The sequence below is a fragment of the Aedes albopictus genome, chromosome 2 (genome assembly GCF_035046485.1).
Source record: "Aedes albopictus strain Foshan chromosome 2, AalbF5, whole genome shotgun sequence".
NCBI lineage: Eukaryota > Metazoa > Arthropoda > Insecta > Diptera > Culicidae > Aedes > Aedes albopictus.
The window spans coordinates 490,284,553-490,302,381 of record NC_085137.1 but is presented as its reverse complement, the minus strand read 5'-3'; the positions used below and the strand labels follow the sequence as shown (position 1 = coordinate 490,302,381).

The 17,829-nt window shown below is 43.0% G+C and overlaps 2 protein-coding genes across 5 annotated transcripts in view; both read right to left on the bottom strand.

The window, feature by feature from the left end:
• The window catches only part of LOC109423306 (uncharacterized), a 764,938-nt gene that overhangs the window by 620,137 nt on the left and 126,972 nt on the right, over positions 1 to 17,829 (bottom strand). Inside the window, exon 1 of one of the 4 annotated variants that reach the window (XM_062854205.1) lies at positions 11,289 to 11,349. The exons of the other annotated variants lie outside the window; for them this stretch is intronic. The gene's annotated coding sequence lies outside the window, so the exon portion shown is untranslated. Of the gene's footprint in view, positions 1 to 11,288; positions 11,350 to 17,829 lie in introns of those variants that run through there. 4 annotated transcript variants of the gene reach the window in all.
• On the bottom strand, positions 923 to 8,097 carry LOC134286963 (uncharacterized). The gene is made up of 2 exons (XM_062848676.1): positions 3,918 to 8,097; positions 923 to 1,653 (listed from the first exon to the last, which is right to left on the bottom strand). Exons 1-2 carry the CDS (start codon positions 8,095 to 8,097, stop codon positions 923 to 925), a joined length of 4,911 nt encoding a protein of 1,636 aa, XP_062704660.1.

Below are 17,829 nucleotides of genomic sequence, written 5' to 3'. Positions count from 1 at the left end.
CCAAGGTGTCAGGCGACCCGTGCTGATGGATGAATGATTGAGGGGGTTCCAAAAAGATGCTCGATCGTTAACGGAGCCCGTAACGTGGGTAGATCACCTTTTCGTGTTGAGTTACGGAGTAAAATCTACCGAAACCTAGTGTCGTCCTACTTTTCCAATTTTGGAATATGCGTTCTGGCAATTCAAGGAATCATAGTATTTAGTCCTTGTCACTGGTATCGTGGTGGCTTACGGTCTCTGAATAAAACTAAGTTAATTAACCTTACTTTGCAGATAGTTAAAAACCTCGCCGTTCGAGGCTAAACTTGATGCAAAGGACATCAAATCGGGTTAGGGATCCATGTATGTACTAACTCTTCAAAGACAGGTAAGTGCTGGTATGCAAGGAACATACTAGAATCCTTATTACGGAACATATGTTCTGTTACAACTGTTTTCTTTCAGCAGTCCCGTAGTAGAACACAAGGTTGATTGGGACAGCTTTAGCTGCAATTGGTTTATTTTGTAAGTTTCATTTCGTTAGGTTAACGCATTTGTACTTACAATTTTAACAGTGTCTCCGTACTATTCCTTTAGTTTTAACAAATTTAGCATGTAGTATATGTGTTTCTGTAGCTAGATTTAAGAATTCACATTAGGTAGGTTACAAATAGTAGATTTTAAGTTTTACACTTACTTCTAGGTTTTTCTAGTTCACTTTAGGTTATACAAACAATTTTAGATACTACTTTCAAATAATAAGGGTAATACAGTATAAATTTCCTTTTTAGTAATATTAACTACGGTACTCAACTTTTAGCTCTTTACCACAATCTGCTACGTAATGGTTACTGACACTTCTCTTCATCCACCTTCTGTCAGCTTTCCAATTTCTGACATTTCAGGCGCGTACACCGTATTCGTAGCCTCCCTGTGGAAACTTTCATCCGTTCCGCGCCGAGGGGTTCTCGTCGTCACATCCCCCCACCCGTAAACGATCCTGGTCATCATCCGGTTTACTTCCATCTAAGACGTCGAGCAACGCCAACTTCACAACTGGTCTCCGTAGTAAACCATTCGCCGTTCGCACCCATGCTTGCCGCACTCGTCCATCTTTGCCGTGCACGACTTTCTCCACTATCCCTCTCATCCACTGATTCCGTACCGCTCCATCGACTATCAGCACTAGGTCTCCTTCAGCTACCTCCTTCACTTCTTCGAACCACTTCGATCGTCTGGATATTACTGGCAAATATTCCCTAATCCATCTCCTCCATATCCCATCCGACAGGTGCTGTGCCAGCTTCCAACCATTCCTCAACGTCGCTTGATAATCCGTAGGTAATACTGGCTTCTGTTTCACTCCGCTTGAGCTTCCTAATAAGAAGTGGTTCGGAGTTAGAGATTCCTGTTCACCAGACTCTAGCGGTATGTAGGTCAGCGGACGCGAATTAATCATCGCTTCTGCCTCGATCACCACCGTCTCCAAAACCTCATCGTCCGGCCGCCTCTGATTGTCCAGAATACCGGAGATTGACACCTTGACAGACCGAACCATTCGTTCCCATGCCCCTCCCATATGAGGAGCTCCAGGCGGGTTGAACGACCAACGGGTCGTAGTGTTGGTAAACGTGGACGCTAGGTGATGAACCAGCTCTTCGCACAGTGGCGGGCCTCCATACAAAAGTCGGACAAAACCTCAAATGTTAACCGAAATTGCTAAAATTCACAGGTGATGATTTTAGTTCTCTAAATCTATTTCTGATATGAAGCTTATCATATATTTTGATTTTACTGTATTAGGGTGGTTCAAAATTTTGAAATCTGCTGATTATGGAAAGCATGTAAAAATAATCGATAATAAGCTATCACGATGTACTTTCTGAACGTAGGTTCTGATTAAGCTTTTAATTTGGGGGTTCTTAAATCATGTATTGGTATCAAAATAACCTATAATTGTGTATTTGTTGCTGTTAGGGTGGTCCAAAATCTTCAAAACTACATAAATCATTAGAAAAAATCGTTTACCTACGTTTTCTTTCAATGGATCAATTCAGATACACACTAATGTTGGCTGACAAGACGTGGTCTATTCTCAGGCACTGCCCATAGACCACGTGACATTTTACGGTGAGTGCACGGAGGTGTGTTAATTCAATCATTATGGGGTCAGATAGTCTAATATAGTGAACTGCGTAAAATTTGAACTACTTTTTATCAATCTCGTTTCAACAACTTCATATATGCTCTTCCGAGTTTGGGTTTTAAGGTTCATCGATCCCTGCTATCACTTGTCGAAGCAACCGAAACAACCCTATCTATAAAGAATTGGCAATTCATATTCGCAATATTGAAGGGAGTTTTTGATAAACGATCATCAGAGATCGGTAATCATATTTATGAACAGTAGAGTTCCAGCAAATGTTTTCAAAATCTTTATCACTCTGTGTGTCGTTCAGTAGAAATGTGTTTAACGAAACTGCATGAATAACATACAATAAAACTTCAAGTTTAAAAAACCAATAAAAGGGGTTTCACTAGAGAGCGTAAAATGTTCGTTTCATAAAATTGCGATTAAAATATTCAAAGATTGCCTTGGTGATCGCGACGTTTACGCAGAAAAATATTTAACGTAGCGTTTATCGCCGTTTAGTGAATTCCATTTATATTTTTTTTAAGATGATTGTTGCTTTGAACTGTAGCGATGTGCGTGTAGAAAAGAAACACGTAGATGTCGACGAATTTGTGTTACTATATATTGAAACTTCGATAGAAGTTCGTGAAGAGATTGCTTCCAAGGTTGTTGAGCAATTCTAACGATTACGATGAATCGAAGAAACAACCAGTGTAAGAAAATCAATGAGCAATGGTTTGTAGTTATTTTTACATGTTTTCACGGTTGTTTTTGTCTTAGTTAAGTTAGTGGTATCTGGTGAAGCAACATGTGGGTAGTGTCTAAGAAAATAAAGGCTTATTCATACTTAGTCATCACTCCTTTCCTCTCTAGGTTACTGTTTTAAACTGGAGCACCCACCTTCTTGTGTTTTTCTGTCAAAAAATAAAAAAATATTAAAAAAAATATAAAAAAATGTTAAAGTTATGGCCATTACATTATAACATTATCAGACGAGCACCCCCCCCCCCCCCCCTCTTATGACCAAAAATTACACTAAATTGTTAGTATTCTGAAGTCAATTTGAACTATGTTAAGATAAAATTTAAACTTCAAACAATATCACTTCCTCCATAACCATGCGGCTCCATTGTGACCTGATAGAAAAACATTTTTTTTTTCGCGCTTAGCGCAAAAATGCGCAAACAGTGACCTATACAGCCAAAAACTAGACAAAATTGCACGTCAGATCCGGGATACGGCGTCGTTTTCTGATGTTTCCTAAACAAGTACTGGATCTCTTTAATACGATTTTTTTCTTCAAAATTTCATAAAAGTCAATATGTTTGCGTATTGTAAAAACATAATAATTTTGTGATTGAATTCCAAACAATCCCTGAAATGTAATGGCTATTCATACCCAAAAACACAAAAAATATTGTCACATTATTCAAGCCTTCCTAACATTTACAACGAACTCATGAAGGAAGCTCATAAAATAAAGACAATAAATACTAATATTGTAGCACCTAAAACTTCAACTTTGAAAAAATCTACAAGACTCAATTTTCGACCAAATCTCTTGAAAATTTGGGATTTTCTTAGTTGAAGTATCTATAATGGAAGAAAAATATTAGAAAAATAAAATATTGAAGTCGATTTTTGAGGTTTTGTCCGGCTTCCGGCCACTGTGCTTCGGTCTCTCTCCGCAGTTGATTACTTGCACCAAGAAAGTTAGTGCCATTGTCACTGAATATTTCTACTGGTGCTCCACGCCGTGACACGAATCTTCTCACTGCCATAACGCATGATTCCTTGGACAAACTGTGTACAACTTCAAGGTGCACCGCACGAATCGTCAAACAAGTGAAAAGTGCTATCCATCGTTTGACGTTGCTGCGGCCGACTTTCACTAACACTGGACCAAAATAGTCAACGCCCACGAACGTGAACGGCCGGACATAGGGTGTGACTCGCACTTTGGGCAGCGGTGCCATAGAAGGCGGATTAGGAGCAGCTCGGCGAAACCGGCATGCCATGCAGGAATTCACCACGTTGAACACCACTGACCTTAGTCGTGGAATCTCGTAGAGCTGCCGCATCTCATTGACAACCGTTTCACGGTTGCGGTGTTGCAGGCGACGGTGGTAGTAATCGACAAGAAGAAAAGTTATGCGATTTTTACGAGGAAGTATCACCGGGTACTTAGTGTGAAACGCCATCCAATCGGCATTTTCCAGGCGACTTCGTTTCCGCATCACTCCTGTGTCGTCAAGAAACGGACAGATCTTGTACAGTGAACTGGATTTCGGTAGGACCTCATGAGTATCCTCTGATCTCCCTTTTGTCTTCTTAAGCGACTGTATTTCAGAGGCGAACGACTCTGCTTGTGCTTGGATCCACAACGATCTCTCGGCTATCAGCATTTCCTCTTGCGACAGGGCTCCTAGATTTCGCTCTTCGTTTCTTCGAGATCGGTGGATATTCTCGATGAACCGGTGTACATAAGAAATGGTGCGGTGTAGTTTCTCCCATTTACTAAACCTAGTGGCGTCCACTAGCAACGGCTCTATTTCTTTGTGAAGATTACATGGTATCACCTCTTCCTCCGTTGAATTGATATGCTCAACTTCACGCGGCCAGAATGCCTCCAGTTGTTTAAGGAATGCTGGACCTTGGAACCACTGGCTTTCTGATCGGATGTCTGGTCCAGTTCCCCATTTCGTGGCGTCATCCGCAACATTTTGTTTCGTAGGTATTTTACGCCACTCACTAACGTCTGTCATCGAAAGTATTTCGCCGATCCTGAATCCCACGTACTGATGGTATCGCCGCTGATCCGACCGAATCCAGGCGAGAACGGTATTGGAGTCGGACCACAGAACACGTTTCGTTACAGGGAGAGCGTGCATTGCTATTACACTATTGAGCAGGCGAGATCCCAGAACTGCAGCCTGGAGTTCAAGGCGAGGTATCGTCAGCATTTTCAGAGGAGCAACTTTGGATTTTGCCGCCACAAGGCTAACGGCTGGACCTTCTGGTGTATCTACTCGGAAATACACTACGCACGAGTACGCGGACTGGCTTGCATCGACGAATGTGTGAACCTGCAATTTGGAATAGCTGTTATCTCTGGCTCCGTTGAGGTAACAACGGGGTACACGAAGAGTGCTCAATTTCGGGATAAGTCCAATCCATTGTTTCCACTGCATCAGTACTGCTTCGGTAATCGGGTCATCCCACTCTATTCCGGTCGCCCATATGTCTTCTCGTTTTGTAGGCACATGCGAATGTTCGAGAACATGGCATAAGTTGTCTGGAAGAGAGACTATAAACGTGAAGGTATCGCTGCTAGGAATCCACTTCATGCCAAGTACAGATTCAATCCGCTCGTCCTTCTCCACACAGATGTTCTTTTCTATTTCTGGTGATTCGTCTCCGACCTGTGCAGCTATCGCAGTTTCGTTGGATAGGAAGTTTCGGATTTCGAAACCACCCTCAGCATGTATAGCCTTGACCTGCCTTCCGATTTTTACCGCTTCTTCAGCTGTTCCAAAGCTGTCCAGGTAATCGTCTACATAATGACGATTAACGATGGCTTCTGCTGCTCGTGGATAGTTTGCCTCAAAATCTTTGGCGTTCAGATTTTTTATATATTGAGCGCTGCTCGGTGAACAAGCAGCTCCGAAGATGGCTACATCCATTACGTACGTTATCGGCTCTTCTTGCGGGTGATCTCGGAACAGGAACCTCTGGAACTGTCGATCTTGCTGCCGGATGAAGAAGCGATGGAACATTTCCCTAATGTCACCAGTTAGGGCAAACTGATACAATCGAAACTTTCCAATAACCGCTGGAAGAGATGTCAAATAATCTGGCCCTTTGAGCAGTGCGGAGTTTAGCGAGACTCCATCAACTTTGGCCGCAGCGTCCCAAATCATCCTCAGCTTATTTGGCTTCTTCGCGTTTATGACTATCCCCAACGGCAGATACCAGCACTGGTCAGCACCGGTAGTAGACAATTCGTGATGTGTTGCTTTGTGCGCATACTTCTTCAATTCGTAGTCTCGCACCTGCTGTCTGACACGTTCATACAGTGTTGAATCCTCATTCAGTCGCCTTTCCAAAGAACACATCCGCTTATACGCCATTCCGTAGCTGTTTGGAAACCGTACCTCATCGACCTTCCCCAGTAGTCCCGTCTCGAAAGCGCTGCCGATTCTTTTGGTGGTTGTCTGCAGCAGCATTTTCGCCCGTTGGTCCTCCTTGGATTCCAAGTGCGTAGTATGATGCGTTACGCCAGTATTGTCCAGTGTGATATAGTCGCGAACCAACTTGTTGAGCTCTTGCTCTTGATCGGTCCATCCTCCAAAATGAAGCCCGCACACGACAGCCGAGACTGGTGGCGTCGTTGCGCATCCGTAGATGCTCCACCCGATGCGACTCTTTGCGGCGATCGGCTCTACCCATCCCCCTTCTCTAATTTTCAACGGTACGGTGAGCTTCAAGTTGTCAAGACCAATCAAGAGTTTAGGCGACACCTTCTCGTAGCTTTTTATTGGCAAACCTCTTAGATGTGGATAACGGCTGCACATCTCTTCGTAACATACCGATTGTGATGGAAGCAGCAGTCCACCCACAGTACGAGCGTTGCACAACTGGTACTGCTTCGCCGATCCTTCTGCAGAAATTTCAGCGCTAATCCGTCTTGAGTTTGGTTCACTACGCTTTATATTCCCAGTCCACTGTAAATTCAGAGATTCTGTTGGCCCTGCTAGTCCAAGCTGATCAGCCACGGCGTCCTCCAACAGCGTAATCTTGGACCCTTCGTCAACGAACGCGTAGACGCTTACCTTGCAATCCTTTCCATACAACGTTACCGGAATTATTCTGAACAGAGGACCCTCACTCCCAACGGATTCGCTCAGATGACTCGTAGATACCGCTGTGTCAGCAGATACGGACGGTGAATGCAACAGTTGATGATGTTTTAACCGGCAATCGTTGACACCACATTCCTTTGCGGTTTTACACGGCCATCTGCCATGGAAGTTCAAACACGATCGGCATACACCGCTCTGCTGCACCACGTTCAACCTTCCACAAATGTCCATCGCTTTGAATCGACTGCATTCCGCTACTCGATGTCCTTCCGTATGGCATACTACGCATGGCTTCTTTGGAGTCCGGAAGCCTGGATTACTGCTATTAGCTAGTTCGCTTCTCATGGACTCCACGTGTGTCTGCACAAAGGTTCGCTCCTTACTCATCTGGGTTTGTCTCGGTACTTTCTCAATACACGGAAAATCATCTGCTACGTCATATGCAAGCTCGACCAGCGTTGACATGAACTGTGCAAATGTACTCAGGTCCACGTCGAGTCGCATGCTTTTGTATGCTGACCACTTTAGCTTGTAGTCAACCGGCAACTTCCCAACTAGATCATGCAGCAATGATGGGTTGGTTAGATGCGCCTGCTGTCCAGCATTTTTTAAATGTTGCACCAGGTTATCCACTACAAGGCCGAATTCTATGATCCCATCCAAGTCATTGGTCCTTAGCGCAGGCAGCCGACGTACTCGCTCTGTCATTGAGCGAATAAGCGTCTCCGGTCGCCCGTATCGCATCTCTAAAGTACGGATTACGTGTGGAACACTGGAAGGACAAAGCAGTCTGCTGCGAACTGCTTCAAGCGCTGGTCCCTTCAAACATCGTTGAAGACGAATCAAGTTTTCATCTTCGGAAAATCCGCAGGTGGATGTCGACCGGCGAAAGTTGCTAATCCAGATCGGCCACTCTTCTGGATTGCCCGAAAAGGTTGGTAAATCCTTCCCCATCACCTGTCTAGCAGCCAGTTGACGGTTTGTTGGACCATCCCCGTAATCTTCGCTGTAGTTCTCTTGGCTACCAGACACAGCATTCTTCGGAATCGGCTGTTCTAGCATGTTATCAACTCCTGCTTCGCTTTGGTCGGCTTCCGCTTGACCATCCCGTTCATCGACCATCCTTCGGTTTTCGGCTCCAGAAGGACCCGCTGTATGCACTCTAACACTTCGACTTTCATGGTCACCACTTGCAGGCAACATCACTTCACTTAAACGGCGTTCATTTTCCCCTCTTTGACGAGCACTGCAACGATCGCGGTTTTCGAAACGTTGAACGCAATCGATTCCACTGAACAACAGCTTCGGATTATGATTACCAGCAGTGGCATGGGTTCCGGAAGCTCCCCCCACTTTCAGTTGCTCAAACTCATCCACAAAATTTCGTTTAGCGAAAATATTAGTGTGAGCTTGCTGATCTCTGGTTGCCTGACTATTTATCGTATGTGTAGGGAGGATTGAAGAAGGAACAGCTTTATTTTGCGTTGTTAGAGGGGGGTGATCTAAGCTCCTATCTGCCTTTTAGATATTGGTGGGTTGTTAGTTTTTTCTTCGTGGAATACCTGTTTTGGGCCGTTGTTATAGTCGACTGCTAACATGAACTGCTTTACCGGTTCCGCTGTCTGCTGCGCCGATTTTGATAGCCAATCCTGTACTCTGTCCTTAGAGCCGATATCCGTTCCGATCGAACTACCCCTGCTGCTGCCGTACTCGGATGCCTGACGAATCAGCTTTACCTTCTCTTCCTCGGACTGTCTTCGGATTGCCATCTGTTGCTTTTTGTACTCACGTTCTAGTTCGATTTTCCTTTTCAGAGCAGTTTTCGCTTCGGCGATCCGTTTCGCCTCGATCGCCAACTCCTTCTCTCGCAATTCTTCCTCAAGCTTCCGTTCGAGGTCCTGAAGCTCCTTTTCCGCTGCCAACTCTTCTTCTCGTATCTTCTGCTGTTCTTCTACGGCCTTCAGCTCCAGTTCCAGTCGAATTCGAGCGCTTGATGTAGTACTTGGCTCGCCTTTCTTCGACCTTCGACTGACCTTGCTACCTCCGGTAGACGATTTCGTACCCACCTTCTTCGAAGGAACGACGAGATTTTCCAAACGCTCTACCGTTTCCTTTGGTTTAGCGCCTTTTTTATTCGATTCCGCCGCATCAGATCCGAGAGCCTGCAGATCGGTCATTGCGCCTTTGGGGAGTACGCAGGATGCACATTTCCAACCCCGATCCTGAACGGTAGCATCAACTTTAACACAAGAATAATGATGCCATTCGTGGCAGGCGTCACACGCCACCATGTCGTCGTGCTCGTCGGGCATTGTGCATGATGCACAATTTCGTGTCACCTGCGAATCATTCCCCTTATCCGCCATTGTTTGCGGTGTTAAAATTCTAAAGGATGTTACAACTGTTTTCTTTCAGCAGTCCCGTAGTAGAACACAAGGTTGATTGGGACAGCTTAAGCTGCAATTGGTTTATTTTGTAAGTTTCATTTCATTAGGTTAACGCATTTGTACTTACAATTTTAACAGTGTCTCCGTACTATTCCTTTAGTTTTAACAAATTTAGCATGTAGTATATGTGTTTGTGTAGCTAGATTTAAGAATTCACATTAGGTAGGTTACAAATAGTAGATTTTAAGTTTTACACTTACTTCTAGGTTTTTCTAGTTCACTTTAGGTTATACAAACAATTTTAGATACTACTTTCAAATAATAAGGGTAATACAGTATAAATTTCCTTTTTAGTAATATTAACTACGGTACTCAACTTTTAGCTCTTTACCACAATCTGCTACGTAATGGTTACTGACACTTCTCTTCATCCACCTTCTGTCAGCTTTCCAATTTCTGAGATTTCAGGCGCGTACACCGTATTCGTAGCCTCCCTGTGGAAACTTTCATCCGTTCCGCGCCGAGGGGTTCTCGTCGTCACATGTTCCATTATTGGAATAGTATTGCTGCTAATGTTAAAACCCGGGTTCTAAACTTCTTACTGGGGACAATTTAGCAGTAAAACAAGGGTGATGCTAGGTTTCCGATGCATAGCCAATATCAGTACTCTTGTTTTGTTTTCTAAGAAAACAAAACAAAAACTGTAACAAAATCGATACTTTATTGCCCCTCAATGACAATTGAGTAATGCGACATGCACTACACTAAGGATACGGGTAATGTCACAATAGATCTAAAAACTGGTCGCAGTGACAAACCCGAACAGGAATAAAGAAACCGAAAATAAAACAGGGAGCTATAGTTTTCGTCATTCTCTTTTGTCTTCTTTTGCGAAAGACGAAAAACGAACCTGCATTCGTCACATGGCATCCGACTGCAGACGTAAGGCGAACCAGTCAAGCTTTTATTGACGATTTAGCGTAGTTCCTTCCGAGCTGTTGAATTAGCTCTGTTGGTATGCTTGTTGTGCTGCCCATCTGAAGGTTTTTGGTTCGATTCCAAATGAAGATGTGTTTCATTTTTTGCATTTTTTTTTTTTGATCGGCCATTCCCGTGAGGCTGATTATCGTTCGAACAGGGCGATGTGAACTCATCTCAACCAAAATGTCAATAAAAAGAAACGGCAAAACTTTTTCCTCGCGACCAGCAAGCATGTTGAGCGCTATCAGTTATGCCTACACTTAGCGCATCGCGATTGAAATTTGTATGAAAATTTATATGGAAAAACTTACTTTTTTGTATTTTCATCATAAAAGATAAAACAATAAGTGTAGAAATAGCATAAGTTAAAATATGTACACAATAATAAAAATTTTAAAAAAATAGATAAAATAAAAGATAAAAATTCTTCTGCAAGTATGTAACCGATTACATAAAAGTATAGTCTCAGATATCTTGAAAAACTTCGAGACCGCAAAGCGATCCGGGTCTTGTGACAAAAGATATAACCTGCCGATTGTCTGAAGGTGCTTAACATTTAACATGTAAAAGAATAGCATCAATAATTATAATAAAATCTTAATTTTTGGCCTGAATAACCAAGCGTATTACTTTTTCACAAGCGTCGGATCAATTTGCGGTCTTCGAGAAAGTTTTTTGGCACATCCTAGGCTATTTCTTAACAACATTTGTTATATAGTGTTTGTTCACACAAATTTGGAGAAGTTATAAAGCATCATGTTGTGCACCAACTTAATTTTTTGTTGTTCAAAGCGTTTCACAAATGTACAAGAAAGTTGTTATTAAGCTTTGGCAAAAACGACTGAAAATAAATAAAATGCAAAAATGTTGAACTCTCGCGAGAGTGATTATTTGCTCTCATGTTGAGAACACCTATTATGAAATAAGAATCACATATAAAATTACCTAAATCCGGATTAGAACTCGAGACCTGTCGATTGCCAGCCGCATGCCTTCCTATCTGCGCCATCCTAGAGATGGGGAGATCCCAAGTAACATTTTAAGTTTTGTTCGGCTCTACAAGAGATCTTCATAACCAATTTTATAAAACGTGCAATAAAACTGAATCATACATCAAAACCTATTGATAACCTCTTTAAGAGCATCTTCTGGCTAAGTGGACCATTCTCGGAGGGGTTTTGCAAACCGCATTAAGAGTAGCAATAAACTCGTTTTAAAACCTAGTTGAAAAATGTTCCATTTTCGTTTGTTGTTGTTTTTTTTTTAAAACCATGTCAGCTCAAGATGCAGAGAAGCTTTTGCGATGGCACGTAAAGTTCAGGAGGATACATCATTCGTATGTAGAAAGCGATCATTTCAAAGTAATATTTTAGTAGTTATTGTGTTGGTAGGCTTATGCGCATTCGAATTTACCGTGAATATTGGGGTTGCAGAATCATAAAATTAATGCGCTTCGAAAATAGTGAATATTATCATCTTGGAATGAAATAAATCAATTTGTGAATTTAGTGAAACTATCTCGAATCACAAGAAAACTCAGCAGAGAGAGTTTATTTATGTGAGCATGTTATGCAAATGGTGGCAAACTATCAATTCATTGCTTATTTAAGCAATATTAACTATTTTCCATTCACGTAAGCTAATTATTCAATATGGCGACGACCATAATCAGCGAAAATAAAACGAAAGCAAGTTTACTTTTATGACGACCGCAATAAACCTAGCAGTGTCGTAGTTTCTGCTTTTCCACCAACAGATGTCGTTACTAATCGAACGGATCGCCATCTGTTGAGAGTTTTAACAGTTTTATTGTGGTAATAATGATTGCCAGAAGGTTTACATATCGGAAAGTTTTGTTTACTCTTAAAATCTGTCTTTATGAATATCTTCAAGTATACTATAAAACATTTTATCAATGGTTTTCATAAAAGTAGTCATTAAACTGTGAGTTTTAATTATTGCTGTAATAAACCTTAATAAAAATCAAACAAAACCAATCAGCAATGGAATTGTTACTTGGGATACAGCACCAAAAGCCAAACATAATCTTTCCATGACTCAATAATGATCACTCCTGAACTTGTGTTCAGCAGTGGTGAATTAGCACAGCACGTGGTAATCAACTGAACAACGCCTTATACTTCAACAGCTGTTCAGCCCAAAACACGTGTTTTCCATTCTGATTTCGCTGTCAGTATTTTTATCGCACGGTGAGAAAACTTGTATCGAATGCGGCCAAAAAGTGTTGGTCCTTATTGAAGATATTGTTTCCAGACGAACTAATTGCGATATGAATATGTTTTTTTTTTTTATTTTTATTACTAAATATCGTTCTTTAAAAATGTATGACAATATGTGGTGCGGTATGGTCTTGGACATGGTGCAGTCACAGCATCTGTTCAGGTAATCTACTCATGCTCAGTCGAAGATCCGTTAAGCATTTTTTTTATTTATGCTTTTGTTATGGCATTTTTATATTATGGTCAATAAATAGTGCATAAGGATGTTTAGGGATACTTGAAATGTGTCGATATCTGAATGCTGTTTGGTTATCTAGGTGACTGTGGGAACAATATTCAGTAAACACGACAGCACTGAAATGTCAAATGCATCGATTCAAGCGTCTCGTACAATCGAACTGCTGCGGAAGATAAAAAATATAATAATCAAGGCACAAGATATCTTGTTACAGACTAATAATAATAAATAAATACCATTTTTACGTTGATTACGTCTCTTGGCACTCAATGCTAAACTACATAATTCTATTCTGTTTTATTTTATGTGATTCGTATAAAATTTTGGTTCTTTAATAACTTGGTTGTCTAAACTGTTTTAGCCATGAATTATCCCATAATCCGAACAAAGTTCCGAGTCAAACTATGACGGACTGAAGGCGTTTATTTGACAAGTGAAAAGCACATTGTTCAGGAGCATATGCTTATCGTTACATCAGTTTAATTAGATGCAGACAAATGTTTTGTTAAACTCTTCTGTTAAGGAATCAATGCTTGTCGAATAAATTTCATGTTAAACTTTTGAAAGGTGATTTAATTTATCATTGTTGATACCGATGAGGAAAGTCGAACATTGATTATTTTCTCAATTGAAAAATCATTTAAACAGTAATGTGTAGAGCATCATTTTAGTTCAGCTATCTTTACCATTATTAAGCAACAATTCAGCAAGCTTGCTTGTTTGTGACTTGCAATTGTTAGTTGGGTGGATTCGCTGATTGGGTCACGACTGCGCCCCGATTAGCGAGTCGTGTTTGTTTCTTGGGGCAACTGTACAAACATACATTTATTTGCTCTTCATCACATTTAAGACAAGACATAATAAACAATAGTACGCCACAATACTCGGAATGTGGCTGCCGATCTACATCCTCGATCGCGCCCAATGCTCGCCAGGTCACGCTCCACCTGGTCTGCCGTCGTGCTCTCTGCGCTCCACGCCTTCTTGTGCCAACCGGATCAGTAGCAAACACCAGCTTTGCAGGGTTGTTGTCCGGCATTCTTGCAACATGCCCTGCCCACCGTATCCTTCCGGCTTTGGCCACCTTCTGGATGCTGGGTTCGCCGTAAAGTGAAGCGAGCTCGTGGTTCATCCTTCTCTGCCAGTCGCCACACACCGTTCTCCTGCACACTGCCGAAGATCGTCCTTAGCACGCGTCGCTTGAAAACTCCGAGTGCTTGCAGGTTGTCCTCGGGCATGGTCCACGTCTCGTGTCCGTAGAGGACCTTGTACATGGTGCATTTGGTGCGTGGGTGAATCTTTTTTGACCGCAGCTTCTTCTGAAGCCCGTAGTAGGCCCGACTTCCGCTGATGATGCGCCTTCAAATTTCACTACTCACGTTGTTGTCAGCCGTCAGTAAGGATCCGAGGTATCCCCGTCTATCGTAACATTACTACTCAGACGGATCCGGTCGTGTTTGGTTCCGCCTACCAGCATGTGCTTTGTTTTTGACGCATTCACCACCAGTCCGACCTTTGCGGCGAGATTCGAAACCCTTACGCAGTTTTGCACACCGTCCATCGTTGCTTTAATCAGCCTAGTCAGCTTCCCAGGAAAGCCGTTTTCATCCATGATTCTCCATAGCTCTGTGCAGTCGATACTGTCGTATGCCGCTTTGAAGTCGATGAACAGGTGATGCGTTGGGTCCTGGTATTCACGGCATTTCTGGAGGATTTGCCGTACGGTGAAGATCTGGTCCGTTGTCGACCGGCCGTCGATGAAGCCGGCTTGATTACTTCCCACGAACTCATTCGTTTTAGGTGACAGACGCCGGAAGATGATCTGGGATATCACTTTGTAGGCAGCATTCAAAATAGTGATCGCCCTGAAGTTCTCACATTCCAAATGATCGCCTTTCTTGTGAATGGGGCAGATTAGCCCTTACTTCTACTCCTCCGGTAGCGGTTCAGTTTCCCAGATCCTGACTATCAACCGATGGAGACAGATGACCAACTTTTCTGGGTCCATCTTGATGAGTTTAGCTGCGATACCATCCTTACCAGCTGCTATGTTGGTTTTTATCTGATGAATGACATCCTTAACCACCCTCAGCGTGGGAGTTGGTTCAGTTCAGGATGCGTTCAGCTTCTGGTAGAACTTCCGTGTTTCTTGGGAACGGCACAGCAGTTCCATTTCTTCGCACTCCGCTTCTTCCAGGCGGCGCTTTTTCTCCCGAAAGAGGCGGGTCTGCTGTTTCCGCTTCTGTTTATAACGGTCCACGTTCTGTCGAGTCCCTTGCTGCAGCATTACCGCCCTCGCTGCGTTCTTCTCCTCCAAAACCGTTCTGCACTCTTCGTCGAATCATTCGTTCCGTCGATTCCGTTCCACGTACCCGATGATGCTCTCGGCTGCGTCGTTGATGGCTGCTTTCACTGTACTCCAGCAGTCCTCTAGAGGGGCCTCATCGAGCTCGCCCTCGTCTGGCAACGCGGCCTCGACATTATGCGCGTATGCTGAGGCGACATCCGGTTGTTGCAGTCGCTCTAGGTTGTACCGTGGCGGTCGCCGGTACCGTACATTGTTGATGACGGAGAGTTTTTTTTTGCGCAGTTTGATCATCACCAGATAGTGAGAAGTGCCGTCCGTCAATCAGAACGTGGTCGATTTGAGATTCCGTCTGCTGTGGTTATCTCCAGATGTAACGATAAGGGAGGCTGTTTTGGAAAAAGGTGCTACGTATGGCCATATTTTTGGAGGCGCCGAAATCAATGAGTCGTAGGCCGTTTTCGTTCGTCTGCTGGTGGGCGCTGAACTTACCAATTGTCGGTCTGAATTCCTCCTCCTGGCCTACCTGAGCGTTTAAAACTCCTATGCTGATCTTGACGTCGTGGCTTGGGCAGCGATCGTACTCGCGTTCGAGCTGCGCGTAAAATTCGTCCTTGTCATCATCCGTGCTTCCGGAGTGTGGGCTGTTCACGTTCATTATGCTGAAGTTGAAGAATCGGCCCTTGATCCTCAACCTGAACATTCTTTCGTCGATCGGCCACCAACCGATCACGCGCCTCTGCATATCACCCATCACGATGAAAGCTGTTCCCAGCTCGCGTGTGTTGCCGCAGCTCTGGTAGATGGTATGATTACCTCTAAACGTTCGCACCATGGATCCTGTCCAACACACCTCCTGCAGCGATACGATGCCGAACCCGCGGTCCTTCAGTAGATCGGCGAGTGTGCGGGTGCTCCCAATGAAGTTGAGAGATCGGCAGTTCCACGTACCGAGTTTCCAATCGCAAGTCCTTTTTGTTCGCTGGGGTCGTTGCCGTTGGTTTCGGTTCGTATTATTCTGTTGCTGATTTTCCGTTACAATGGTTTTTTACGGCTGGCTCGTAGGGCCTGACACCAACCCCCTACTTTCCGGAGGACCATAGTGCACAGTTGAGCATAGAGTCCTTCCCTGGCACTCGGACGTAGATCAGTCGCCTTTAACATGGGGATCGAACGCTGCTGTGAGTCGCTCCTCCTGGAGAACAGACGCTCAGGTTTGCCGAAGCAAACCCCCTTCCCTGTCAGCCTACGACCAAAGTTCCCACCGGGGTTGGTTACCCGATCTTTCCTAAGGTTGCTCATAGTTTCCGGCCGGTACCACGAGAAGGTAGGGATAGGAGTTGCTGGGCAGAGGCTAGTGGATCACAATGGGATCTGAATTGCGCAGCATACCCAGCCTTTACCGTGACCAAAACTCTAAAATTCTGTATTACACCACGATTCCTAACCTCCAAAAAGTTTGACAATTCTCAGGTCACTTGACCAGGGGTGTAAGGTCCCACCCTCTACGCCCACCCAAACATGCCCACCTGCGCGCCATCTACTGTTGGTTCTAATTTGTAAACATTCTTTGTTTAATGGTTTTATAAACATCAATATTAGCACAAACATCAGTGTTTTTCACTCGATTTAGATGCTTATGATCAGTGTTTTCGGTAATTATCGATATTTCTTGAGTCATAGTGTTCAATTATCCTTTCATTCGAGAAAAATAATCGCCCAGAGAGGTTTCAATTTTTAGCCGATTTTCGCTCTTCAAACAAAGCAACAACAAAAACAAGCGAGAGTAGAGGCCAATATTTCATAATGGTGAAAACAGAACACTGATTTTTTCGGAATGAAATTTTTCAATCTAATATGCTGAATATATTAATCTTTATGTTCAAATCACATACTGACTTGCTTTTAGCATGATGAAATGGTATTAAATTTAGTTTTGTAATCAAAAGTTGAACTTTTCTTGTTTGGTAGTCTTTTTACTGGTTATAAAACATGATAGAGGGTAGGCGAAATTTGTTCCCAGTTGACAGTCAACTTACACCCCTGCACTTGACAGACACACAAACAAGATGAAAACAAAAATATCTTCTATTCTTCTTTTACCGACTTTTCGAACCGTCTAAGCAGTAATCAATTTTGTACCTGCCCTTATTTTGCTCGTGTTACATCTCATCTGACAGATTGAGAACTGTCACCTCCGTATAATGTTACCTTGCACTCTACTGCAAATTGAAAAAACTAGTACTCCGCTAATGTTGCTATGAGTAACAAACTACTGTTTACTGAAATATAAAAAAGAAAAAATCAGAGTTGATAAGGCGATTCGTGTAAACTTCCGAATTATTGAAGCATAGTGATCATTTGGCTAAAATATAAACGACTCATAAGAAAGTGATCATTCTTCATAAATAATTCCAAAAGTCCCAGTGAAGCAGGGTGTCTACTACCTGGAAAAACCTGGAAAACCGGGAATCCTCAGGGAATTTTATTTAACAGGGAAAAACCTGGAATTTTACTCCGATAAAAAAAAACATTGGGTCGTATGAACCTGGTAGTAAAAAACCATATAGAAATTTCGCTACATGGATTTTTTCCAAAAATTCCGTCAGAATTTCTTCCTGGAACTCCTTTACAAATACCTCCTGGAATGTCTCCCAGGATTTCTTATAAAATTCCTTCCGCATTTTTAACGCTATTTTATTT

Bases quoted from the DNA above. Each gene is read 5' to 3' on its own strand.
- LOC134286963 (XM_062848676.1), bottom strand. From the start codon at position 8,097: ATGGTCGATGAACGGGATGGTCAAGCGGAAGCCGACCAAAGCGAAGCA. The intron at 1,654-3,917 runs GTTTGTCCAAGG...TTTTGTATGGAG, and splicing joins GCACCTTGAAGTTGTACACA to GCCCGCCACTGTGCGAAGAG.